Below are 27857 nucleotides of genomic sequence, written 5' to 3'. Positions count from 1 at the left end.
TCCAATGGTCAAGTAGAGTGGGCAGTTCAAACCATCAAGCAGAGCCTGAAACACGTAACTCACGGTTTCTTACATACACACCTGTCACGCATACTGCTCAGTTACAGGACAAGGCCACACATGCTCACCGGGGTTCTGCCTGCGGAACTACTGATAAAGAGAGGGCTCAAAGCCAGACTCTCTCTAGTCCATCCTGATCTTAACGATCATGTCGAAACCCGACGTCAGCGCCAGCAGTGGTATCATGACCGCGCCGCAGTGTCACGCAACAGATCTGTAAATGACCCAGTGTATGTACTTAACCATGGTCAAGGGTCCAAGTGGCTCCCGGGCAATGTTATGGATAAGGAGGGTAACCGGGTGTATATGGTTAAGCTCAAGAATGGACAGATGTGCAGGAAACACATTGATCAAATCAAGCTAAGACACAATGACGAACCGGAACAGTTGGAAGAAGACACTGCGAGCTTAGACGACCAACCAACTCATGTCCAGCCATCAGAAGAGCCCACTGTGGTCAACACCCAGCCCCAAGTCGTGAGAGACTCGAAAAGCACTGGGATTGTACTGAGACGGTCAACCAGGGAGCGAAGGGCTCCGGACAGTCTGAACTTGGAATATGGACTTGTGCCAAGAACTGGGGGGAATGATGCAATGTATGTACATAAGGTCTGCCCACCACCAGAGGGCACTATCGTCGGAGGTCCTAGGGTCATAGGTACGCTCGTGCTAGGCCCGATATATAAGCTGAACTTCATCTGGTTATCTTCACTTTTGGAAGCCATTAAAGACTGACCAGGTTACACCGGGTCACTGGCTCACAGTACAGAGTTCATTGTATCATTTCATACACTATAATATTCATCGGGATAAGTCCTGCATAACCAGCAATGGTCAGAATACAAGTCACACTGGTGCACTAGTCATGGGCTAAACTTGAGAGTGATGGAAATATATTTAAGGATGTGCCGAATACCCATAGTTTTATGGCAATTTCAACTAAACTGGAAGCCTCATTAATAGAGACTGTAAGGATGGTTGGTGTCGGAAATCAAAATTATTGTGAAGCTGGGTGAGTCAGTCCGCAATCCCATGCATGCCAAACCTGATCGGAGTGCTTGATGGTGATACTCGGCCCAACAGTAGTGAACCAAAAATAATTGTGCGGCATTGCTGTCGCACACATTGATAGACACAACAGTAACATTTTATGAATATAATCTGGGCTGTATAGATCTGTAATCAATAGCATGCGCAAATAAACAAAAATAAATGCTGTAGCCTTTGCTACAAGTTGAAGAATGAGGATTTCCCTCTACCGTGGTTGACATGTCCCTTGACTGTGTCCGTTCCTTTTCTCACACTTCTGCTCTCACCCCTTCCCCTCCCTCTCTCCCGGAACCATGACAGGGTTCTTCTTGTCCTCACCTTTCATCCCACCAGCCTTCACATTCAACACATTATCCTCCGCCAATTCCGTCACCTCTAGCATGATCTCACCACCAAACACATCTTCCCCTCACCTCCTCCTCCTATTTCCTCCTCTTTCAGCATTCCGAAGGGACTGCTCCCTCTGCGACACCCTGGTCCACTCCTCAATCACTCCTAAAACCCCCTCCCCTTCCCACAGCATCTTCCATTGCAAATGCAAGAGATGCAATACCTGCCTTTTGCCTCCTCCCTTCCCGCTTTTCAGGGCCACAAATACTCCTTCCAGGTGAAATAACAATTTACTTTTACTTTTTGCAATTTAGTATACTGCATTTGCTGCTCACGATGTGGTCTCCTCTACATTGGGGAGAACAAATGCAGATTGGGTGACCCATTCCATCCATAAGCGTAACCCCAAGCTTCCGGGTTGTCTGTCACTTTAATTCTCCACTCCACTCCCACTTTGACCTCTTGGTCCTCGGCCTCTTACACTGCTCCAACGAAACTCAATGTAAACTCGAACAGCACCTCATCTTTCGACTAGGCACTATACAGCCTTCTGGACTCAACATCGAATTCAACAATTTCAGAGTTCAACAATTTCAGACCATAACCTCTTTCCCTATTTTTTCAGATGGCAGCTTTTGACGCTTCTGCCATTCCTATTTACACCTCTTCTAGTCTCATCTTTTGTTTCTTTGGCCCCTATTTTCCATATTAAAGATTTCTGGTATCCACTTACCTTAACGTATGTTCTTTTCCCCAACATCAGCGGCAAAAAAAAATCCGGTAGTTTCCCCGAACTTAGAGCTATTTTTAGTGCTGCGCTATCCGAGTCTATTTCGTGGGGCTTGGCTTATAGTGCGCGCCAAAAATTCACTGCACATGCACTTTGGAAAAAAACTCTGTGCATGCGCTGTAAAGCTCACTGCGCATGCGCTGTAAGAAAATGTTTTTAATTCTGCACATGTCGGATCTGCCTGGTCTCGATTACCAGTGAGAACCCATTGGTGGCAGAGGTGGATAGAAAACACAGCTTCAAACAAAAGATAGATGCAAGGGAAAGAGACAGAGAGAGCGAAAGGGTCAGAGACGAAGACGGAGATGGAGATGAGGAAGCTGTCGGAGCCAAGAGATTGCTCGCCGAAGAAATTCAGCCCCTGGTAGACATAATTGAGAGTAGATGAGATGTTCTTGAAAACAAAGGGAGCTTCAGCCAAAAGAAACTTAAACCTTCTGTACTCACAAAAGTTTGGGACCAGGTTGCAGTAGAGTTTAATGCATTGTCCGTTACCCCGAGAAGTGATGGACAGCTCAAAAAGAAGTGTCAGGACCTCGGACAAGCAGTAACTGTAAGTAATATTTTTATTTAAATTTATTTACATTTATGTTTATATTTATATTTATGCACTGCAATAACATCTGTAAATGTGATTCATGTGTGTGTGTCTGTGTGTGTGTGCGCGCGTGTGCAGAAGGACCCTTTGCAGAAGATGGTGTCACAGATCAACCGACAACGGTCACAAACTGGAGGAGGTCTGGCAAGTAGGCTGCAACTAACAGCCATGGAACAGAGGATAGCTGATATGATTAAATCTCACACGAGAAGATCAACCACCAAGGTGGAAGCTGGGCCCAGTTTACCAAGAGGGTAAGCCCGGCAAATTGCACAGTCTGGGTTGGCGAAATGTTAAGTACTGTGTGCGCTGGCTATGCTACCCCTTCCCCCCTGCTGCTAACCAAGCATCCCTGTTATGATTTGCAGATGTTGCGCATCAGGAGGAGACAGAAGATGCACCTGAAGTAGAAGAAGAGCATGATCAGGAAGCCGTCAGTCCAGATATTCTACATCAGGAGAATGAAGAGCAGCAGGAAGATTCCGATGGTTACACTGGAATCGGAGATGGTGAACTCCTCGAAGATTTAAAGCCCTTTTCTGAGCGAATTAACCGACGCAACATTTCAAGGTGTACCGGCTGAGGCAACGGGTCCCAGTGTGTCGCAGCAAGCCACACCTGTGAGATGGCAGAGGAGGGTGGAAGGGAGAGCTGAACCAGAAACACAGAATGCAGGGAACATAGGACAGCGTGTGGGGATGAGTGGGGAGAACATCCAACTGACGAGATCACTCCTGGAAACCTTCGGTGGGGTGAGGGTAGAATTAGCGAGACTGAAACATGAAGTAGCAACACTGGCTGGAGGAATGGGTGAGGCGAGGGGAGAATTTGCGGGACTGTCATTACAGGCGGCAACACTGTCAGGACAGATGAGGGAGGGGATGTCAGAGGTAATTACAGCAATAAGGGAGCACACCCAGGCTGTCATTGCTGCCACTAAGATTCTAACCCTCAGACCAAAATCAGGGGTTGATCCACAGGCTGCGGAAGATTCTGAAGAGGACCCGGGCCTTCCACAATGATGCCTGCTACATCAGTCCCTGTCGCAGCCCACCAACAAGAAACATGCCGTCAGAAAGAAAACAGAAAAAACCTTGGGATGGGGGCGGGGGAGCAGAAGTCTGCAACAATGGGCACGGGTAGGGTTAGAGGCAGCAACAGGGGCAGGTCTGGCGCACAGCGCTAAGAGGGAGGAAAGGTGGCTTGTTTGTTTGTTTATTTGTTTCTTCATTGAAAAATTTGACACAAAATTTATTAAAGTTAATCAAGTTAAAAGATAAGTTAAGTACAACTGTATTGTACAACTGTTTAATAAACATTTTTTTGGACATTTAACCTGAATCCTGTGCATTATTTTTTAATCCAGCACTAGAAAATCTTTTTACATTATGTCACGGATTCGGCAGGCCACATGGCCTCCTTCTGTGTTGTAACCAATAAGTTTAAATGAAACAGGGGCAGGTTCTATAAACTGCACGAGTACGAAGGTGTTCATGGATCCTGACTTGTTCTGGGTCACTGATACATGTACCTAATTCCTGCAACGTAGGACCATGGTACATGTATCAGTGACCCTGAACAAGTCAAGATCCATGAACAACTTGGTACTAGTATGGAATTTTGCAAAGCCTGGATTTCCAAATGTAACCCAATTTGAGGCAGTTAATGAATGGTGGTGCCTGGTGGCACAAACAAACAGGCACATTTTGGCGGGATTCAATTTTTCACCCAAGTGTGCTCAACTCATATGTGACCAGGCTCTTTGCATTAACTACTGCAGAGAGTCCAGATATTTTTGAGATTCTAATAAGGTCTACACCAATCAATCAATTATTAATTTTAATCGGTAAGAACATCTGATTGGGAATCAAGTTGTCTTTAGGCAGGCTTCAATATCTGGTTTATCAGACCCTATTCAAGTGGATAACAATATTTTTACAGTAAGAAAATATCCCTTAAAATAAAGTATTGTTTATTCAGGTCAACCTACGCATTGCAACACTGTCTTCAAATGCAAACTGAGATAAACATTGCAAATGTAAGGGAGACTATTTAAAAACAAAAATCAATGTCCAGTCTTTAATATAATGCAATGATCCTTTCCAACGTGCCTGGAGTTTGTTGCACAGTCTTGCGTGGAGGACCTTCGACCAGAGATAGCAGCGTGTCAGGTCGGGTGCATGGAAAAGGATCTTCCGAATGTCGCAGTGTGCCTGGAGTTTTCTCTACGAAGGAAAAGGCTCTTCTTGATGTTGTGATGTGCCTGCAGCTTGGTCTTCGAGGGAAGAGGCTCCTATGAATGTTTTGATGTGCCTGGAAGTATCTTTTGAAATTTGCCTGGAGTTGGGACCTCAAGGGAAAAGGCTGTTCTGGAAGATCTTTTTAAAATTTGCCTGCAGTTTGCTCATCCATGGAAAAGGCTCATCTGTAAGTTTTATTTTGCCTGGTTTATTTTTACCTGCAGTTATTTGCTCAGATAAGCGTGGAGGATCTTCAGCCTGGGATAGAAGCAGGCCACTGCCGATTTCATAAAGTGAATGTAGAGTTTTTCCAAACGGTCTCTAATGTCTCTGTGTGCCATTTTTTTAAAAAAATCGATGAAGGGGAAAATGGCCTCAATGGCCAGAAACAGCACGGAATCACTTTTGAACATACACCAGCGCCAAAATATCTGGCGCCTAAAACTCTGGCACTGCGCCAAAACTTTGGGAAAAATTAAAACTTCCCATCTACGCCAAAAAAAAAATCACTGGCCGTCAAAAAAATCAGCGAAAATAGGAGCCTTTATCTGTCCCATTAACATCTCCTTTTACTTTGTACAATCATACCTTTTGTCATTTAATCACTCCTGCCTATCGCAGACCTTCCATTTTGTTCTTTCCTCTCCTCCCCTCCCCCTTTCCCACTGTCCCATGCAATTGCTTAAAATCTTTTATATCTCTAACTTTTTCCAGTTCTGACGAAAGGTCATCAACCTGAAATGTTAACTCTGTTTCTCTTTCCATAGATGCTGCCTGACCTGCTGAGTATTTCCAGCATTTTCTGTTTTTATTTAAGATTTATAATAATTCTCTTTATTCTTAAAGAAAGATCCTTAACTTCCTGCTATTAATTTGTATTTGAGTACATCAGGTAAAGAGGATACATTTCTTCAAAGGATAGCTGATGTTGCGATGGAATTTCCCAAGAGTCATTAGTAGAATTCTTGTGATTTGAATAAAACTTTGATAAAAGTCGTTGGCTTAAAACTTTTACAGTCAGTTATGGTTCACAGAAATTCACTGCATGGAAATATCAATTGTGGTTCTAAACATCAGAGTTTACTTTAGCTTACTGATACAAACATGAGCTTCTAACTAAGCGAGGGGAAGGCAGGGAGGGTGGATCTGTGATACCATTGAAACTTCAAGGCATAAGTTGGCCCATAAATCAGTTTAAAGGAAACATACGGCAGATTTCAGGTCTAATAATGGTATGGTGAATTGCAATTGGCTTTTCTGAACATTGACTTGTCACACCAAGCAGTTAACTGAAAGCTGATCATGCTCATTAGAACAACATAAGGCAAGCACTTTACTACTTTGTACAAGTCACAATAGCCAGGAAAAGTAAAACTATAGAGCCATTAAGAAAAGTGAATTATATATTGAAGAGAGTGAATGTAAAATAAGATACATAACAAGACCAAGAATGACAACTTAATCTGGAAACTGTAATAGGAAAGAAAGAAAAAAGACTTGCATCTATATAGCGCCTTTCACGACCACCGGACATCTCAAAGTGCTTTACAGCCAATGAAGTACTTTTGGAGTGTAGTCAATGTTGTAATGTAGGAATTGCGGCAGCCAACTTGCACACAACAAATGTGATATATACACAAAATATGAGTTATTTTCAAGTACAGAGTTGTTTATATTTTACTGTGATTGCTTTTTTACTCATTTTCCGGAATAGAGTAACATCTGTGAATATCCCAGAGCACCACTAGTGATTGACAAATCAGCTTTCTCATTAATGGACCTGGAGAGGTAGACCTGTCTCGGCAGAGATCCTTCCCATTTGGCTCTAGGTAACCTTGCAAGCCAATATCCAAACAAGTAAGGTGGCCCTAACTGGACAAGCAGTAGGAAGCTTATGTGAGTAGACTGCGCAGTTTTAGCTGCGTTAACTCCAGCAGTGTGCCTCTGCATACCTGCGGGGTTCCTAAGCATTGGCTCTGCCAAACTGCACCTAATCCCTCTGGACTTGAATCTGTTCCTACAGGGAAAGAGTACATACTTTCTTTTGGGAAAATAAAACTTGACAGGTGGGTGTACATTTATAGCTAGCTTGATTTGGGAGACTGTTGAACATGGTGATGGACTTCTGCACATGTTAGACACCTCATTGATGGAAAAAAAACAAATATTCCCAAAACGCAAGAAAACAAATGCATACATCACAAAGATACTTTCTCTATTTTTAAATCAAGCAGCAATAACTGTATAACTTGATTTAGGAGTTTCCACCCCTGCCCCCCTCCCCCCCACACAGCTTGACAGTAAAATCATTTAGCTAAACGGTGAAGGTTCAGAAGTTATACAAAACAGCCTTCTCAATTATCTTTCCTGATACATTTATTTCATTCCACAAACAAGTTAATTACCAAAACAATTGATCTTAAACACAGTTATCTAAGTTTATAGATGCCAGTAAGGTACTGTCTTACAGAAATAATAAAATAACACACCAATCACTTTTATGTTGCCACATGCAAGCATTCATCTTTGCTCCTGGTACTAGCACAAGATCAAGTTTATGCAAGCTATAAAACTGTCAGCTCTCAATAAACAGATATATTCCCAGTGGGTTAACTTTTGCTGTCTGCAAACTAACTACAGTAAATAATCAGCATTTATCATCTGCAAAGTAACTACAGTATATAATCACCACTTATCAAGACTAAAATAAATAAGAGATTACTATCAATGAAATAGCTAAATGTTACATTTCTGCCTTAAAACGAACAGTGGATGGAGATGGGAATTTAAAAATAATTATTTCCTCATCTAGACATGATGGCAGTAAGATGCTTGTACAGTGCCACATTTTCTAACTCTGAATAATTCAGTGCATACTTACGAACACAAAAAACAAATCCAATGCATATTTACACCATTGTAAGCAGAATGCTTTTCTTTTATTTCTACAAGATGACGAGCAGTTAGTGCAGTTGACCTTAAAACTGGAAAACTGCCTCAAGTACTTCAATCAACTTATGATGATGAACAGAAAGAAGGACATCACTTAAACCTTCGCTTAATGCAATCTTCAATTGTATTATTTCCATTTTGCCACAGAAAGATAGGAAGTAGGATCAAGTCTGTCAGCTGAAGGGCAAGAATCAAGCATTGTCCAGATAGGATACAAATCTCAGCTGATCTTCCCCACTTTCCCAGAAGGTGGAAGCAATGGGAAATAGGAGGAGAAAAGATAAACAAACCACACCACTATCCTTTAGCATTTCTCAAGGTCAGTGCAGGCCGAGAAACAAGAGAACCAACTATGAGGAGATAATACTTTACAAATTTAGGAATTAAAATGAATGAATTGAAGATTGACTATTAGTTAACAGTAAAACCTGTTTCATACTCAAAATACAATGTTAAAACCTAAATATGTAGATAATCTTGTGTTAAAAGGAAACTTAGGTGAAGCTAGATAGAGGCATAATCATTATACACCCAGTTTCAAAAGCCAAGAAATTTTCACAGGACAAATTTGCTGAAAATCCAATAAAGCATAATTGAATTGACAATACAGAATTTAGTGAAGGACATGGACATATAACATTTCCAATGTGCTGCTTTAGAATAGATGCTTTATCTGATTATCACCAAATGTAACAATGGGCTGTCCCTTTTCTTGGTTTATTTTAAAATGGTTGAACTCATAACTTTGCAGTCAGTGATGAGAGCATTAGGATGCATTTCCACTGCAAGATTAGTGTTGAAAAAATAAATTTCAGTATCAAACTGAAGCTAAACTGACAAAATAAATCTTGAGTCAGGGTCTGACCTGACTTGAGAGAAGTGGACAAACTCACCGGAGGCAGTAGTCTCACACTGCTATGGTTTGATTCAGTTGAATCTCTTGTACACTTTGTAAACCTACTTGGCCTTAATTTAAATGTCTACCTTTAGGGAAATAGTTCAGCCTATGCACGAGTTGAGTTTTCTCCTGAACAGGACTGTTAAACTTCCAGCACAACAGAAATCAAAGGGCTCTGCCTGGCTGGTACCTGAACTACACCTACGAGTCTCAGACTGATAGCTGCAGTTTGCAAGCAATTTTAACTCATGCAGGAAACCACCAATCAGCCAACTCATATCCATGATCAACCAATCCCTGACATTAATGGTGTACAAGCTTTTTGTCTTCATGGGCCACATAGTGCATTCAATGGTGGTTGGACTACATTCAACATTTAAATCCCATTCATTTGCATGAATCTCAGATTGCTAAAACCAACAGATCTTGATGTTCTGATTTAGAATGCATACATTAATGGGGTAACAGCACTATGATCAGGGGCTAGACTTTCCACTTAGATCGCTAGGACCCAAAAAATGGGTGATGTTCCAGCCTTAGCAATGTTTCAGCTTTCAGGATCGCTGGAACATCACCCATTTTTCGGATCGCTACTTTCAGCTTTTTTTCCCCAGCAATAGCCCAGCGATGTGGATTGGGCCTTACCAATGTGAAATAGGCCTTAGTGATGTAGAAGGCAAGGCTTCACTAGCAACGGCCTTCTGCACATTCGGGTTTTTTTGCAAACAAGTTTTCCTGCGATTCAGGTGGTCAGGGGTCATCCACACATGCGCAGAAGGTAAGGGGAGAGAAAGAGAGAGAGAGAGAGCGAGCGAGAGAAAGGCAGTTGAGAGGAGAGAACGAGAGCGAGAGAAAGGAGAGACATAAAGAATTGATAGCATTAATATATCCCAGCATGAGTCTGCTGAGAGTGGGCAGGTGGTGGAGGGGAGAAGGGCAAAGCCCTTTTCAGATGAGTCGAGCGAGACCTTAGTCAACGAAGTGCACTCAAGGTGGGGCCAATTAACCCGAGGTGGGCGTGGGAAACCTCGACCCTGGGCCAACAGAAAGATTTGGGACGAAATCGCCGACGTAGTCTCGTCAGCATCCCACGAGGTAAGGGGGTCCGACCAGTGCCGCAAGCGCTGGAACAGCCTGGTTGCTTCGGCAAGAGTAAGTATAAAATAGATTTTAAATTTTAAATTGTAATGATCCACATATTAGGTAAATCTCCTGGATTGAAATTAGGCTGGTTATTCTTGCATATATTCTCTGCTAAGATCTGGACAGGGCTCGGAACCTGCGCCCTTTTTAATTTTGGCACCATCTCCTTTTGGGTTATGTTGGTGGATGGAGCACGACTGAGCACTGAGGTATCCAGTCACCTTTAGCCAGACTGTGTCAGTCTCTCGAGCTGCTGTCACTGACACAGTCCAGAACTTAAAGGCGGCTAACTTTGAAGGTATGAGGCGTGAATTGGCTAGGATAGATTGGCGAATGATACTGAAGGGGTTGACAGTGGATGGGCAATGGCAGACATTTAGAGACCGTATGGATGAACTACAACAATTGTACATCCCTGTCTGGCGTAAAAATAAAAAAGGGAAGGTGGCTCAACCGTGGCTATCAAGGGAAATCAGGGATAGTATTAAAGCCAAGGAAGTGGCATACAAATTGGCCAGAAATAGCAGTGAACCTGGGGACTGGGAGAAATTTAGAACTCAGCAGAGGAGGACAAAGGGTTTGATTAGGGCAGGGAAAATAGAGTACGAGAGGAAGCTTGCAGGGAACATTAAAACGGACTGCAAAAGTTTCTATAGATATGTAAAGAGAAAAAGGTTAGTAAAGAAAAACGTAGGTCCCCTGCAGTCAGAATCAGGGGAAGTCATAATGGGGAACAAAGAAATGGCAGACCAATTGAACAAGTACTTTGGTTCGGTATTCACTAAGGAGGACACAAATAACCTTCTGGATATAAAAGAGGTCAGATGATCTAGTAAGAAGGAGGAACTGAGGGAAATCCTTATTAGTTGGGAAATGGTGTTGGGGAAATTGATGGGATTGAAGGCCGATAAATCCCCAGGGCCTGATGGACTGCATCCCAGAGTACTTAAGGAGTTGGCCTTGGAAATAGCGGATGCATTGACAGTCATTTTCCAACATTCCATTGACTCTGGATCAGTTCCTATGGAGTGGAGGGTAGCCAATGTAACCCCACTTTTTAAAAAAGGAGAGAGAAAACAGGGAATTATAGACCGGTCAGCCTGACATCAGTAGTGGGTAAAATGATGGAATCAATTATTAAGGATGTCATAGCAGCGCATTTGGAAAGAGGTGACATGATAGGTCCAAGTCAGCATGGATTTGTGAAGGGGAAATCATGCTTGACAAATCTTCTGGAATTTTTTGAGGATGTTTCCAGTAGAGTGGACAAGGGAGAACCAGTTGATGTGGTTTATTTGGACGTTCAGAAGGCTTTCGACAAGGTCCCACACAAGAGATTAATGTGCAAAGTTAAAGCACATGGGACTGGGGGTAGTGTGCTGACATGGATTGAGAACTGGTTGTCAGACAGGAAGCAAAGAGTAGGAGTAAATGGGTACTTTTCAGAATGGCAGGCAGTGACGAGTGGGGTATCGCAAGGTTCTGTGCTGGGGCCCTAGCTGTTTACATTGTACATTCATGATTTGGACGAGGGGATTAAATGTAGTATCTCCAAATTTGCGGATGACACTAAGTTGGGTGGCAGTGTGAGCTGCGAGGAGGATGCTATGAGGCTGCAGAGTGACTTGGATAGGTTAGGTGAGTGGGAAAATGCATGGCAGATGAAGTATAATGTGGATAAATGTGAGGTTATCCACTTTGGTGGTAAAAACAGAGCGACGGACTATTATCTGAATGGTGACAGATTAGGAAAAGGGGAGGTGCAACGAGACCTGGGTGTCATGGTATATCAGTCATTGAAGGTTGGCATGCAGGTACAGCAGGTGGTTAAGAAAGCAAATGGCACGTTGGCCTTCATAGCGAGGGAATTTGAGTACAGGGGCAGGGAGGTATTGCTACAGTTGTACAGGGCCTTGGTGAGGCCACACCTGGAGTATTGTGTACAGTTTTGGTCTCCTAACTTGAGGAAGGACATTCTTGCTATTGAGGGAGTGCAGCGAAGGTTCACCAGACTGATTCTCGGGATGGCAGGACTGACATATCAAGAAAGACTGGATCAACTGGGCTTGTATTCACTGGAGTTCAGAAGAATGAGAGGGGATCTCATAGAAACGTTTAAAATTCTGACGGGTTTAGACAGGTTAGATGCAGGAAGAATGTTCCCAATGTTGGGGAAGTCCAGAACTAGGGGTCACAGTCTAAGGATAAGGGGTAAGCCATTTAGGACTGAGATGAGGAGAAACTTCTTCACCCAGAGAGTGGTGAACCTGTGGAATTCTCTACCACAGAAAGTTGTTGAGGCCAATTCACTAAATATATTCAAAAAGGAGTTCGATGTAGTCCTTACTACTAGGGGGATCAAGGGGAATGGCGAGAAAGCAGGAATGGGGTACTGAGGTTGCATGTTCAGCCATGCGGCAGTTGGCGAGAGGTGGGAGCAACATCGGAGCGGCCTATAAAAGGCCCAGTGGGAGCTCGAGTACCAGCGGCAGTTGGGGAGAGGCGGGAGCAGCATCGGAGCGGCCTATAAAAGGCCCAGCGGGAGCTCGAGTACCAGCGGCAGTTGGGGAGAGGCGGGAGCAGCGTCGGAGCGGTCTATAAAAGGCCCAGCGGGAGATCAAGAGTCAGCGGCAGTTGGGGAGAGGTGGGAGCAGCGTCGGAGCGGCCTATAAAAGGCCCAGCGGGAGATCGAGAGTCAGCGGCAGTTGGTGAGAGGTGGGAGCAGCGTCGGAGCGGCCTATAAAAGGCCCAGCGGGAGATCGAGAGTCAGCGGCAGTTGGGGAGAGGTGGGAGCAGCGTCGGAGCGGCCTATAAAAGGCGTACCGGTGCAGCTACAGCGGGAGAGAAAGCAAAATAGAAGTAGAAAGGAATCAAAAGGTGACGTCACAGCCAATGGGGTAAGTGATTAGCTGGTGATTGGTGAGTAGCTTTTCTTTTTATTTTTTATATCAGTAAGTGAACTGTAACATTGTTATTACCAATTTAAGGGTATCTAAGGGTTAAGGCACGGCAGGAGAGCTCGGTCACGTGATATGCTCCTCCTGTACCATGTGGGAACTCAGGGACACTTCCGGTGTCCCTGACGATTACGTGTGCGGGAAGTGTATCCGCCTCGAGCTCCTGACGGTCCGCATTACGGAATTGGAGCTGAGAGTGGATTCACTCTGGAGCATCCACGATGCTGAGAATGACGTGAGTATCACGTGTAGTGAGTTGGTCTTACAGCAGAAGGGTCCACAGCCAGATAGGGAATGGAAGACCAGCAGGAAGAGCAGTGCAAGGAAGGTAGTGCAGCGGTCCCCTGTGGTCATCCCCCTGCAAAACAGATACACCGTTTTGAGTACTGTTGGGGGGGATGACTCATCAGGGGAGGGCAGCAGCAGCCAAGTTCATGGCACCGTGGCTGGCTCTGCTGCACAGGAGGGCAAGAAAAAGAGTGGGAGCACGATAGTGATAGAGGATTCAATGGTGAGGGGAATAGATAGGCGTTTCTGCGGCCGCAACCGAGACTCCAGGATGGTATGTTGCCTCCCTGGTGCAAGGGTCAAGGATGTCTCGGAGCGGGTGCAGGACATTCTGAAATGGGAGGGAGAACAGCCAATTGTCGTGGTGCACATTGGTACCAACGACATAGGTAAAAAAAGGGATGAGGTCCTACGAAACGAATTTAAGAAGCTAGGAGCTAAATTAAAAAGTACGACCTCAAAAGTAGTAATCTCGGGATTGCTACCAGTGCCACGTGCTAGTCAGAGTAGGAATCGCAGGATAGCGCAGATGAATACGTGGCTTGAGCAGTGGTGCAGCAGGGAGGGATTCAAATTCCTGGGGCATTGGAACCGGTTCTGGGGGAGGTGAGACCATTACAAACCGGATGGTCTGCACCTGGGCAGGACCGGAACCAATGTCCTAGGGGGAGTGTTTGCTAGTGCTGTTGGGGAGGAGTTAAACTAATATGGCAGGGGGATGGGAACCAATGCAGGGAGACAGAGGGAGACAAAAGGGAGGCAGAGGCAGGAGACGGAGGGGAGATGGGGGTGGGGGGGGTGGGGGGCGGAGAGGCCCGGGGCGGGGAACAGGAAGGACCACTGTGCGGCAGAATTCTAAAAGGACAAAGGGTGTTAAAAAAACAAGCCTGAAGGCTTTGTGTCTTAATGCAAGGAGTATCCATAATAAGGTGGATGAATTAACTGTGCAAATAGATGTTAACAAATATGATGTGATTGGGATTACGGAGACATGGCTCCAGGATGATCAGGGCTGGGAACTCAACATCCAGGGGTATTCAACATTCAGGAAGGATAGAATAAAAGGAAAAGGAGGTGGGGTAGCATTGCTGGTTAAAGAGGAGATTAATGCAATAGTTAGGAAAGACATTAGCTTGGATGATGTGGAATCTATATGGGTAGAGCTGCAGAACACCAAAGAGCAAAAAACGTTAGTGGGAGTTGTGTACAGACCTCCAAACAGTAGTAGTGATGTTGGGGAGGGCATCAAGCAGGAAATTAGGGGTGCATGCAATAAAGGTGCAGCAGTTATAATGGGTGACTTTAATATGCACATAGATTGGGCTAGCCAAACTGGAAGCAATATGGTGGAGGAGGATTTCCTGGAGTGCATAAGGGATGGTTTTCTAGACCAATATGTCGAGGAACCAACTAGGGGGGAGGCCATCTTAGACTGCGTGCTGTGTAATGAGAGAGGACTAATTAGCAATCTCATTGTGCGAGGCCCCTTGGGGAAGAGTGACCATAATATGGTGGAATTCTGCATTAGGATGGAGAATGAAACAGTTAATTCAGAGACCATGGTCCAGAACTTAAAGAAGGGTAACTTTGAAGGTATGAGGCGTGAATTGGCTAGGATAGATTGGCGAATGATACTTAAGGGGTTGACTGTGGATGGGCAATGGTAGACACTTAGAGACCACATGGATGAATTACAACAATTGTACATTCCTGTCTGGCGTAAAAATAAAAAAGGGAAGGTGGCTCAACCGTGGCTATCTCGGGAAATCAGGGATAGTATTAAAGCCAAGGAAGTGGCATATAAATTGGCCAGAAATAGCAGCGAACCTGGGGACTGGGAGAATTTTAGAACTCAGCAGAGGAGGACAAAGGGTTTGATTAGGGCAGGGAAAATGGAGTACGAGAAGAAGCTTGCAGGGAACATTAAGGCAGATTGCAAAAGTTTCTATAGGTATGTAAAGAGAAAAATGTTAGTAAAGACAAACGTAGGTCCCCTGCAGTCAGAATCAGGGGAAGTCATAACGGGGAACAAAGAAATGGCAGACCAATTGAACGAGTACTTTGGTTCAGTATTCACTAAGGAGGACACAAACAACCTTCCGGATATAAAAGGGGTCAGAGGGTCTAGTAGGGAGGAGGAACTGAGGGAAATCTTTATTAGTCGGGAAATTGTGTTGGGGAAATTGATGGGATTGAAGGCCGATAAATCCCCAGGGCCTGATGGACTGCATCCCAGAGTACTTAAGGAGGTGGCCTTGGAAATAGCGGATGCATTGACAGTCATTTTCCAACATTCCATTGACTCTGGATCAGTTCCTATGGAGTGGAGGGTAGCCAATGTAACCCCACTTTTTAAAAAAGGAGGGAGAGAGAAAATAGGGAATTATAGACCGGTCAGCCTGACCTCAGTAGTGGGTAAAATGATGGAATCAATTATTAAGGATGTCATAGCAGCGCATTTGGAAAATGGTGACATGATAGGTCCAAGTCAGCATGGATTTGTGAAGGGGAAATCATGCTTGACAAATCTTCTGGAATTTTTTGAGGATGTTTCCAGTAAAGTGGACAAAGGAGAACCAGTTGATGTGGTATATTTAGACTTTCAGAAGACTTTCAACAAGGTCCCACACAAGAGATTAATGTGCAAAGTTAAAGCACATGGGATTGGGGGTAGTGTGCTGACGTGGATTGAGAACTGGTTGTCAGACAGGAAGCAAAGAGTAGGAGTAAATGGGGACTTTTCAGAATGGCAGGCAGTGACTAGTGGGGTACCGCAAGGTTCTGTGCTGGGGCCCCAGCTGTTTACATTGTACATTAATGATTTAGACGAGGGGATTAAATGTAGTATCTCCAAATTTGCGGATGACACTAAGTTGGGTGGCAGTGTGAGCTGCGAGGAGGATGCTATGAGGCTGCAGAGTGACTTGGATAGGTTAGGTGAGTGGGCAAATGCATGGCAGATGAAGTATAATGTGGATAAATGTGAGGTTATCCACTTTGGTGGTAAAAACAGAGAGACAGACTATTATCTGAATGGTGACAGATTAGGAAAAGGGAAGGTGCAACGAGACCTGGGTGTCATGGTACATCAGTCATTGAAGGTTGGCATGCAGGTACAGCAGGCGGTTAAGAAAGCAAATGGCATGTTGGCCTTCATAGCGAGGGGATTTGAGTACAGGGGCAGGGAGGTGTTGCTACAGTTGTACAGGGCCTTGGTGAGGCCACACCTGGAGTATTGTGTACAATTTTGGTCTCCTAACTTGAGGAAGGACATTCTTGCTATTGAGGGAGTGCAGCGAAGATTCACCAGACTGATTCCCGGGATGGTGGGACTGACCTATCAAGAAAGACTGGATCAACTGGGCTTGTATTCACTGGAGTTCAGAAGATTGAGAGGGGACCTCATAGAAACGTTTAAAATTCTGATGGGTTTAGACAGGTTAGATGCAGGAAGAATGTTCCCAATGTGGGGAAGTCCAGAACCAGGGGTCACAGTCTAAGGATAAGGGGTAAGCCATTTAGGACCGAGATGAGGAGAGACTTCTTCACCCAGAGAGTGGTGAACCTGTGAAATTCTCTACCACAGAAAGTGGTTGGGGCCAATTCACTAAATATATTCAAAAGGGAGTTAGATGAAGTCCTTACTACTCGGGGGATCAAGGGGTATGGCGAGAAAGCAGGAAGGGGGTACTGAAGTTTCATGTTCAGCCATGAACTCATTGAATGGCGGTGCAGGCTAGAAGGGCTGAATGGCCTGCTCCTGCACCTATTTTCTATGTTTCTATGAACTCATTGAATGGCGGTGCAGGCTCGAAGGGCCGAATGGCCTACTCCTGCACCTATTTTCTATGTTTCTATGTATTCTCAAGGTCCTTTGGTCGGATGCCACAGTACTGGAGGTTAGCCTTGATGCAATCTATGTAGCGCTTGCGGGAGTGCCCTGGTGTCTTTGACCTTCACAGAGCTCGCTGTGAAGAAGCTGACGAGGGATCTTTGAATCATCCATGCGGATGATATGTCCAGCCCACCGGAACTGGGCTCGCATGATCATCACCTCGATGCTTGTTGATTGTGCTCTCTCCGGAACCTCAAAGTTTGACACCCGGTCTTGCCAGCGTATGTGGAGTATAGATCTGAGACTGCGCATATGGAAAGCTTCCAACTTTTTGATGTGACTCCTGTAGGGTGTCCAGGTCTCACATCCATAAAGGAGAGATGAGAGAACGACTTCCCTATACACCAACAGTTTAGTTGACAGTCGGATGTGGTGGTGACTCAACACCTTAGTGCGCAAGCGACCAAGTGCCTGGCTGGCTTTACAGATCCTTGCATCAATCTCCTTGTCCAAGGCCCCGTCGCTTGATATGGTGCTGCCAAGGTACTTGAAGCTGTCCACTGACTTTAGTTGTATACTGCCGGTGAAGACTGTGGGAGCAGGTGCTGTGGTGCCAGGGGCAGGCTGACAGAGAATCTCGGTTTTACTAAGGCTGATGGTTAGGCCAAACAATTCTGTTGCCTCAGCAAATTTGCTGCGTATGAATTGTAGGTCACTCTCCTTGTGTGCCATAAGGGCGCAGTCGTCAGCAAAGAGTGCCTCTCGGATGAGTCGTCTCCGTACTTTGGTCTTTGCAGCAAGGCGGCGGAGGTCGAACAGCGAACCATCTAATCGATATTTCAGGTAGACCCCCAAATTCCAAGTCTTTTATGGCATAGTTCAAAATGCAGGTAAAGAATAGGTTGAACAGAACTGGAGCGAGTACACAACCTTGTTTCACTCCATTTGAGATGGCAAATGGGGCAGTGGTTGTGCCGTCTGAGAGCACTACACCTGTCATGTTGTCATGAAACAGCTCAATGATGTGGACAAACTTCCTTGGGCACCCGAGTTTCGTCAAGATTGACCACAGCGCTGCTCTGTTGACAGTATCAAAGGCCCTGGTGAGGTCAATAAATACAGTGTACAGGTCCATGTTCTGCTCAATGCACTTCTCCTGCACTTGTCTGAGTGCAAAGATCATGTCCGCTATGCTCCGACCAGGTCGAAAGCCACATTGTGTTTCTAGAAGATTTACTTCTGAGACACTAGCTATGAGTCGGTTCAATACTATGTGGGCGATGATCCTACCCAGCAATGGACAGAAGCGATATTCCCCTGTAGTTGCCACAGTCTGCTTTGTTGCCCTTGTTCTTGTAGAGGGAAACTATCATAGCGTCACGGAAGTCCTGTGGCATGTCTTCATCTTCCCAGATGCTAGTTATTATGTCATGAAAGGCCTCGCGAGTTGCTGGGCCTCCTGCCTTGTAGATTTTGGCAGGGATTCCCATCCTTTCCTGGAGCATTTCCAGTACTGATCTGGTTGATGGCTTTCTTTACTTCGTCCATGCTGGGAGGAAGATCTGGCGAAGGTCTCTTTGTGCTTTGCTCTGCATGTGTCTGTAGCAGTCCCTCTTGGAAGCACCCTGGGCGACTGAGCAGCCCTCTTTAGGACAGCACTGCTCACCCTTTATAAGGGAGGAGCCTAGAAAAGGTGGCCCAAACATTGCCTGCCCTTCCATTAACTGGCCAGTATACCACGGTTGGCAGTTCAACCCATTCTGCGGTCAAAAATATAGCAACAGTCGAAAACTTCATAACACAAGAAAACTTCTTCTCGGACAATGGAACGTTTGCACACACTTAAACAGAGCTGACACTATAAGACCGGAAAGAAGGACTGCCCTTATTGAAAGAGAGCTGCAGCGTTAAAACATCGATATAGCGGCTCTGAGTGAGACAAGACTTGCAGAGGAGGGCTGCGTGAGTGAACTAGGTAGCGGCTACACCTTCTATTGGAAAGGCAAGGCAGAGAATGAGAATAGGATCCACGGAGTTGGTATAGCAGTGAAGACTTCTCTTATGCAACAGTTTCCGAATCTGCCTGAAGGTATTAACGAAAGACTTACGAAACTGCGTTTACCCCTGAATGCCAAGCACCACATCACCATTATAATTGCTTATGCACCCACCCTTCCAAGCCCCGATGAGATGAAAGAGAGGTTCGATGAAGCTCTAGACAGACTAGTCAGGTCCACGCCTGCTGGGCAAGTTGCATTTCAACGCACGAGTTGGAAAAGACAGCAAGCACTGGAAGGGAGTCATTGGACAGCACGGCACAGGAAAATTAAACAGTAATGGCCTCCTCCTCTTGAGTATGTGCGCGGAGAACGACTTGACTATCACAAATACTCTATTCAGACAGGCCGACAAATACAAAACAACTTGGATGCACCCCAGGTCTAAGCAATGGCACATGATAGACCATGTCATTGTAAGAAGGCGAGACATCAAGGATGTAAAAGTCACAAGAGCCATGCAGGGAGCAGAATGCTGGACAGATCACCGTCTAGTCAGATCCACTCTCCAGCTGTACATTGTTCCACTTCAGCGCAAGCGTCCAAAACCGAGCAGAAGTGCCTTTAACACAGCTAGGCTGAAACACCAGTGCTACCGTGAGCAGTTCCAGGATGACCTCGATAACAGGCTGATGTCTCACGGACCGCTCATCGGCAACACCACACAGAAGTGGACAAAGCTCAAACAGATGGTGACAGACTCAGCAAAGACAACTCTTGGACTTAAAAAGAAGGTACACCCACACTGGTTCGATGAAAACAACGTTGAGATCTGCAAGACGCTGGATGAAAAGAAAAAAGCATACCTAGAATGGCAAAACGACCCTTCCACATAGATGTACTACCATATGTACTACCATATGATGCAGTAACGTCTCTCGTCACATTTATTGTAGTAGTGCTGCTCCTCCACTGCAGCGCAAGAATCTCTTTTTTTTTAATAAGCTCAATTGTGTTTTGCAGGTCCCACAACTCCGATGGTGCAGAGAGAGGCCGCACCTGCACCTCTACAGGTAATAATCACCACGGGTGCTAAGGAGACCGACACATCATCATCGGAACCAGAACCGGATGAGGAGGAGAATGCTATGGAAAGGGTGGAGGATGCCCCTTCCATCCAGCCGGCAGTAGTACCTGCGGCCACTTCTTCGTCGTCATCTTCGACATAAGTAGCGGGATCAAGCAGCTTGCAGCCGGCGACGCCAAGGCATTTAGTGCTCACGCCGACCCCACAGAGGTCGAGTCAACGAGGTCAGCACACGCCTCCACTGGCAGATCGGATTGAGGGCTTGACCAGACTGTGCATGGAGAGTGTCGTGATAAGTCGCGACCTCCTCCAGGTGTTTGGTGTGTACACGGGGAACATGTCCCGGATGTCCGTTCGCATATCGGACGATATGCAGCAGATGATCCGGGAGATGTGTGACCAGACTGCTGCAATCCATGCCTTGCAGTATGTGAGACTGGTGGAAGACAGCACTGCACCCAAAGGTGCCATCCCAGCAACTATCAGCACTGATGAGAGTCAGGAGGAAGAACTTCCTTCTGGCTCGGTAGTCGTATCCTCAGGAACATCTTCCCCTCCACCACCCCCTGAGCCGATCCTGCCACCATCACCTCCCCCTCACTTCCCCCCCCCCCCACCACAGCAGGAAGTCTTGACGTCGCCCGCTGCACGTCCGCCTCTTACCGCTACCCGCGGATTCAAATGGGGAGCTAAGACACGAGGGGTAGAGGACCTGGAGGGAAATGTGGCCGCAGTTAGGGAGGGGGGCGTTTTGTTGCTGTTAAATATTATTGTATTTTCTTATTGTTGTTGCTGTTTTTTAAATTTATTGTTGGGGGTGGGGGTTGTTACCGTTGAAAAATTACATTGTTAAATTATAAAAAATTTTTATTGAATTTTATAATTGTTGTGCAATGTCTTCTAAACATAAGGTAAGGTAAAACATGAATACAATTGTTGGAAAACAATGGCCAGGCCAGGCAAGGATGAAACGTAACGCAACTGCAAGTGTTGTCTTTCCATAACTGTATCTTTAACTGTCAGCAAAGCAAGTTCATACATCATATTGAATAGCGGTGCAGGCTCGAAGGGCCGAATGCTCTACTCCTGCACCTATTTTCTATGTTTCTATGCAAAGCGTTGATTTATGAGCTGCTGACGCAAGAGTTTTGAAGCTACGTAACTCCCACTGGGTTTTTCCAGTCTTGCGGGGGGGGGGGGGGGGTGCAGGGCGGGGCAGCATAGGGGCATGGGTTCACCGCCAGGCTGATTGTCCTCCCAGAGGTCCTGATCATCTTCTTCCTCCTCCTCCTCCTCCTCGTCTGCCTCTTCCGCCTATGCTCTCTCCCGACGCGGACCGGCAGCCCCATCTGGCAATTGTTGTCCTCTCCTTATAGCTAGGTTATGCAACATGCAGCACTCCACAAGAAACTCAGGGTGGTATTGCAGGCTGCCTCCAGAGAGGTCCAGCCATCTGAAGCGCTGCTTCAGCACTCCTCTTGTCTTTTTGACAATATTGCGTGTAGCTATATGGCTTTTGTTGTAACACTTCTCGGCTTCCATCTGGAGATTTCGCAGGGGGGTCATGAGCCAGCTGGCAAGGCCATATCCTTTATCCCCCAGCATCCAACCGTGACCTTGTGGCTGACTCTTAAACAGGTCAGAGACAATGCTCTCACGCAAGATGTGCGCATCATGGATGCTGTCTGGAAAATTATCATTTACTGCCATGATGATTTGGTTGTGGTCGACAACGAGCTGCACATTCAGGGAGTGGAATCCCTTTCGGTTACGAAGCACCTCCGCGTTCTGTAAAGGTGCTTTCCGGGCAATGTGCGTGCAGTCTATTGCTCCCTGCACCTTGGAGATCTTTGCTATTCTCGAGAAACCCAAAGCCCTCCTGGTCTGTGCCCCCCTGGTCATAGGGAAGTTTATAAAGTCCATCCAGTGTGCGTAAAGGGCGTTAGTCACCTGTCAAATGGAGCAATGTGTGGCGTGCTGAGAGATACCACAGATGTCGCCAGCTGAAGCCTAAAAGGAGCCCCATGCATTGAAGGAAAGTGCCACAGTAATCTTTACCTCAACAGGCAGTGCGGTCCTGATGGTGCTGGTAGGCTGCAGATCTCCCTTAAATAACTGGCATATCTCAGCGATGACCTCCTTTCGGAAGCGCAGCCTCCTAAGGCACATATTATCAGACAAGTTCAGGTATGATTGCTTTTCCCTGTAAGTTCGTCGAGTGTAAGGTCTCCTCCTCCGCATCAGTCTGCCACCTCTTTGATTGGGCTCTTCACTAAACCCAACTTCAGTCTCCAGCATGTGAGCATTTTCAAATAATGATGGAGAAGTTATAGACCCCATCACTAATGCTATAAATCCCCTTTATGGTCCTCAATAAATATGAATGCGAGCAAGTCAGTAAGGCTCTTAAATAACTCACAAATTAAAATTATCCTGATAAGCCCCTTCTTCAAGTAGCCTCTCATTTCCTCCGACTTTCAAAATGGCGTCTGTAGTGCCGAATTCTGTGAACAGTGCCAGATCGGAGCAGCTTTTTTCCAGCGATCTTCTTGGTGACCGATCAGCCCGGCGATGTGTGGGCGATGTGTCGAAAGTTGCGGTGGGCGATCACCTTTGCGATATGAAATTCTAGTGCGCTGAAAGTTGGGCCGGTGATCTTTGGGTGACGTTCCGGCCCAACTTCTCATTTTTTAAGTAAAATGGGCGATAGCCTGCCTATTTGGGCGATAGATTGGCGACAGCCTAGTGTTCATCAGTGGAAAGTCTAGCCCCAGGTCTTTCCAAACTTCCGAGAATACAAATTTAAACAGGATAAACCAGAAAATATAAACTAGTGCAAATAAACAGGCTGAACTAATTTTATGCCCGTTTGTAATCTCTGTACGCTCACTATTCGATCACGAAAAATAACTTTTATTGAAAAGAAGTCCAGCTATCTTCCTGTCCCTCCAGCAGCCACTCCTTCAATTCCTTTGTCAAACTTGTCTCCTCGTACTTCTATAAATCCTCCTTGGCACCCCTCTTCCAAACTGATGGGGAAACAGGGTGTTTTGGCTCTCTTTACTCCTCCAAATCTGATCGCAATGATCTTGTTAAAATTTCCTCCTCGATTGGTTCATTGTGACCTACTTTTGTGACACACATCAAGTTTTGCCCCTGCCAGGTCTGTTGGATCCTTTGCTTTATGAACTCGAATAAGACTTCTGGTTGCAATGGTACCTCAAGATGTGTGCCTCCAAACTTATTCCTGCCCTGTGTTATCGCATCAATTTCTCTTACTCCCAATCAATCTTTCCTATTACCTGGAAATTTACTTACGCTCACATAGGTGGTCCTATTACCCTTATAGCAAGACTTTCTAAGCTTATAGAAGCCAAGATTAATGTCAAGTTATTCATCACCTTAAAAGTTTTGGCCGAATCACTAACTATGATTTTCATCATGGACAGTCCACCTGCAGATCTAGTTGTCTGTCACACTCCATAAATGTGCCCCTGGCAAATCATTTGTTATTGCCATGAGCATCTCCAAAGTCGTTGACAGCATGCAACATTACGCACTTCAAAACAAGTACCATATGGCCTGTCACCACAGCTATGCTCATGGCTATCCAGCTTTCCTCTCTAATCTCTAACTATGTTGTAATTGGGGGCCCTAAACTCTTTTTCCATTAACCCAGAGATTCCTTACAGCTCTGTCCTCTAACCAGTCTCTTCCTACTTCACATAAATATCCTTCCCCACAATTATTCAACCTTATCCACTCATTTGTTGGTTATTAAATGCTTCATTCATAAACTTCCTTCAGATCACATGCCCTGCGTGCTCACAACCTTCAGTACTCACATTCATTCCCACAACAGTCATGGATAAAAAGTCTATGGGTAATTGTTGAACAGAACAGGTTATGCACAGAACTGGGTAATATCAGACAATCTGATAATGCAAAGTTGAAATCACAATGACTTGATCTCCTCTATTCCCTTCAAAAGGACAATGATTCTTTTTCTTTCAGTTCTGGCATCCTTTTGATATCTCACACAAGCATCCATCTCCACGTGAATGTCTGCAAGATATTCTGTCATGAAGGGATCCCAGTGAAGCCTGATCCTCTTCTCACCCGCATGCTCTTTCAAGCAAAGGGTCCCTGGAGAGTGATCAGGAGGTAGAACCCTAGCCGATTGTGTTCCCTTCCTAGTTGAAGGCCAATGGTAGTGGCACAACTGCTGTCCAGGTTACATCAGCATGAACCAAGAATTAAAACTGAGTTTGTGGCTTAGTGCTACACCAGGCAGTGCCTCACTGGTCAATATTTATAGCAATATTATAGCATCAAAATAAATTGCCCTCCTCTTTGAACCTAGAGCAATTAATAAATGTTATAACAGTTATGTAACTCTCACTTTCCTTGTATCTTGTCTTATGAGTTATATTAAAGCAAGGAAGTTAAGCAAAGTTGCAACAGTCATTCAAATCCTGAACTTATAATTTTAACTACAGTACCTTCTATTGCATTATTTCATCAAACTTTACAAATATTATTTCTCGAACTTGACAGAAATTATATCTCAAAGTACTACAGCTTTAGGGTAATGCTGACAAAACAAAAGCAACGTTTTGTGCTGGTCATTGACAATAAATAATTGGAATCAAAATCTGTACCCTTCTTGACGAAACATTGTTTTAAAGCAGTGGCCAAGACTCTTATAACTGGTGGCATCACCTTTCCCCCTCTGAATTTGGAACCTAGGAAGCAAAGAAAATAAATATAACTCCAGTTAATAAATGAAGTAAGCCCAAGCTAGGTTTGTTCAATATTACCTAATGTAAAGCAGTACATATGCACTTGCAACATATTTATGTAGCAACAAACTTCCTGTCTACTGCTCTCCAGATAAATGAAATCGTGACAGTATAAATCAATGTCTGCGTAGTTGATTACTATTCTTTTAGTCCCTATCAATGCCTTACACCACCCAGAAATCAAGAATGACAATTGTTATCCTCTTTTCATTGCTCATTATTTAAATTATGTTAAATCTTTGAATGTCATAAAGAACAAGTATTTTTACATAATGGGGCAAAAATCCCTCGCCCCGCCCTCTCAGATTGAACCTCAGGGATCAGACCCCTCCCAGGATCGTGGATTGGACCTATCCGGTCCTGAGGCATCCTCCGGTGTGCTCCCCACCTGACTGGAAGCCAAGCCCGTCAATCAGGCTGATTTCCGAGAAGGGAACCTGTCAGATTGAAAACTCTACAGCGCGTGGCGAAACCCATCCAAAACACCGCACCCTGCCTACGTAACCCGCCCCTGTTGTTTTTGCGAAACATCTGCGAGAACTTTTGGATTTCCGCATTTAATCGCACATCTGCCCTCGCCTGAAGTTGCTGTGACAGTTGGACTTAAATAAGAGCGAGTTCTACTAGCCGCCATTATTTTGACAACAATTTTTGGGCCAAGGTGGTGGATTAAATGATTGCAACAATTTTCTTTTTAAAATTTGACACAAAGCTAATATCTATCACCATTTTATGGGCGGCCCAGGCACCTGCCTGTTTCAAGCGAGAACCTATTTGTAATATGCCAAACAGGGATTCATCGTGCACATTCCCCCCACTGTTACCAGGCGCTGAACAGCCTAACCAGCGGTCCCTAAAAGAATCACTGCATGTCATTCAGGAAATGGAAAATTTCCATTTAAAAAAAAAGATTTTAGTGGGGTCAGAAGGAGCATGAATACCACACTCGGGATCTCCTCCCCACCAAGGATAAATGCTTGGCTTGACAAGCTGCCTGTGAGCACTGGAACAGCAGTTGCAGCTTGCCAGCATTATTGAAATTAAGTTCAGACTTCGGGACTTCGGGCATGAACGTCCAAAGTTAAAATTAACCCCATAACATCCCAGAAAGAATGATAGGACAGTGACTAGGAATGAAAACGCTAGCTGGTTTTCTGCTTCCTCCGAAAGAGCAGTAAGGCCAATTGTACAACCCCTACTGTCGTCCCAGTCAGACCAAATTATTAAACTGTGGATGGATATTACCTCAGTGATAAAATAAAGGTCACCATCCATTTATAGTAATCTTGAGTTACAACAAGAATGATTCCTAAGAGACAACACTACTCCTTTCCAGTGCTAGTCCCATAAAGATCCTTTACTGTTTTAGGACTAGTCATCGAAGAACAAAGGAATGTTTCGACTACATGTTTTCATAAATACCGTATCATGGACTCTGCAGAGCGTTCTGTTCATCACAGAGTACTGTAAACAAAATCTATTTTGGGTGCTGCTCTAAGAGAGACAGAATGGAACAATTTTCGAACATTGAGATAGCATTAGATACTGACTGCTAGAAAGGGATTTTTAACCGAGGACGTATGGCTTCAGGTAACACCGATTTAAGGCTGATCTAGATCAAAATCTTAAACAGATGTTATGCAACTGCCAGTAAATTACACTAAATAGAAATATGGGAAAATAGACGACGTTAGATCTGTGATCCAAGGGCAGATCTGAAAATAGTTGCGCCTTCTCCGCAATGATCAGTTACTTTATTTCCAGCTGCGAATTTTGAAAATTCTTAATTATTATATTAAAGGATGTAATGTGTTGGGTTGAAATGTTTCAAAATGGTTTGAGTGTTTACCTATAAAATACTCCATAAGGTAAGTTCACCAACGCCGCACTCCCAGTGGAGAAGCTGCACTTGAGGGAGCACAGGTAGGAGATCGATTTACTTTGCGACCAATTCTCCAACCTTGTGCTCTTCACAATATGACTTGCCACTGGGAATGTGGGTTTGGTGAATTAACCTTTATATTCTTGCCTTGCTTTGGTATTTTGATAAATCATCATGAATATATAGTTAATTGTGTTAAGTGCTAGTTATTTTTGTATATTGATTGCATATATAATTATGCAAAATCGTAAGAAAAAAATTAGTCTTCGTTTTCATTTACAATGAAAAGTGATAGTGAAGTTACAGTATATGGCAAGATAGGTTCTAAAACTAAGACCTCTTAATAACAAACATTTAGAAACGAATCATGTACTCCAAACGGAACTGCTTGAAAAACAAAGTATTAAATATTTCTGTGAAAGGAATACCGGTAAAAATGAAAACAAATAGTGTTTTCCAGATCTGTAAACTTAAAAGTGACTTTGCATAACTAGCCTTCACCCTGAATCCAATCATAGACCAATATATACATGGGGCTAGACTTTCCACTTCAATCGCTAGTGCCCCAAAAATGGGCGATGTTCCAGCCTTAGCAATGTTTCAGCCTTCATGATCGCTGGAACATCGCCCACTTTTGGGATCGCGACTTTCGGCATTTTGCTTGGGGTGATAGCCTAGCGATGCGAAATGGGCCTCAGCGATGTAGAAGGCAAAGCTTCTCTAGCAACGGCCTTCTGCGCATGCGTTTTTTTTTGGTAAACAGGTTTTCCCACGATTCGGGAGGTCAGGAGTTATCCATGCATGCGCAGAAGGTAAGGGGAGAGAGAGAGAGAGAGAAGAAAGGCTGTGGAGTGGAGAGAGAGTATTGAGAAATTCATATAGAGAGTACAATTCTTTTTTTTGTGATTTATTGGTAGAGGAGAGAGATTATTGAGAGTTTCATATAGA

At 44.7% G+C, this 27857-nt stretch overlaps 1 protein-coding gene across 7 annotated transcripts in view; it reads right to left on the bottom strand.

Moving 5' to 3' along the window:
- Positions 1-27857, bottom strand: part of slc25a21 (solute carrier family 25 member 21) — a 760401-nt gene that overhangs the window by 168688 nt on the left and 563856 nt on the right. For 6 of the 7 annotated variants that reach the window (XM_070879098.1, XM_070879097.1, XM_070879102.1 and 3 more), the window contains exon 4: positions 24887-24970. In XM_070879098.1, the coding sequence (XP_070735199.1) occupies positions 24887-24970 (84 nt within the window). Of the gene's footprint in view, positions 1-24886; positions 24971-25296; positions 25378-27857 lie in introns of those variants that run through there. The other variant, XM_070879101.1, reaches the window with a different exon arrangement.

This window comes from Pristiophorus japonicus, chromosome 4, assembly GCF_044704955.1.
Source record: "Pristiophorus japonicus isolate sPriJap1 chromosome 4, sPriJap1.hap1, whole genome shotgun sequence".
Taxonomy (NCBI): Eukaryota; Metazoa; Chordata; class Chondrichthyes; family Pristiophoridae; genus Pristiophorus; species Pristiophorus japonicus.
The sequence above is the reverse complement of the archived record's forward strand: the minus strand, read 5'-3'. Positions and strand labels throughout refer to the sequence as shown.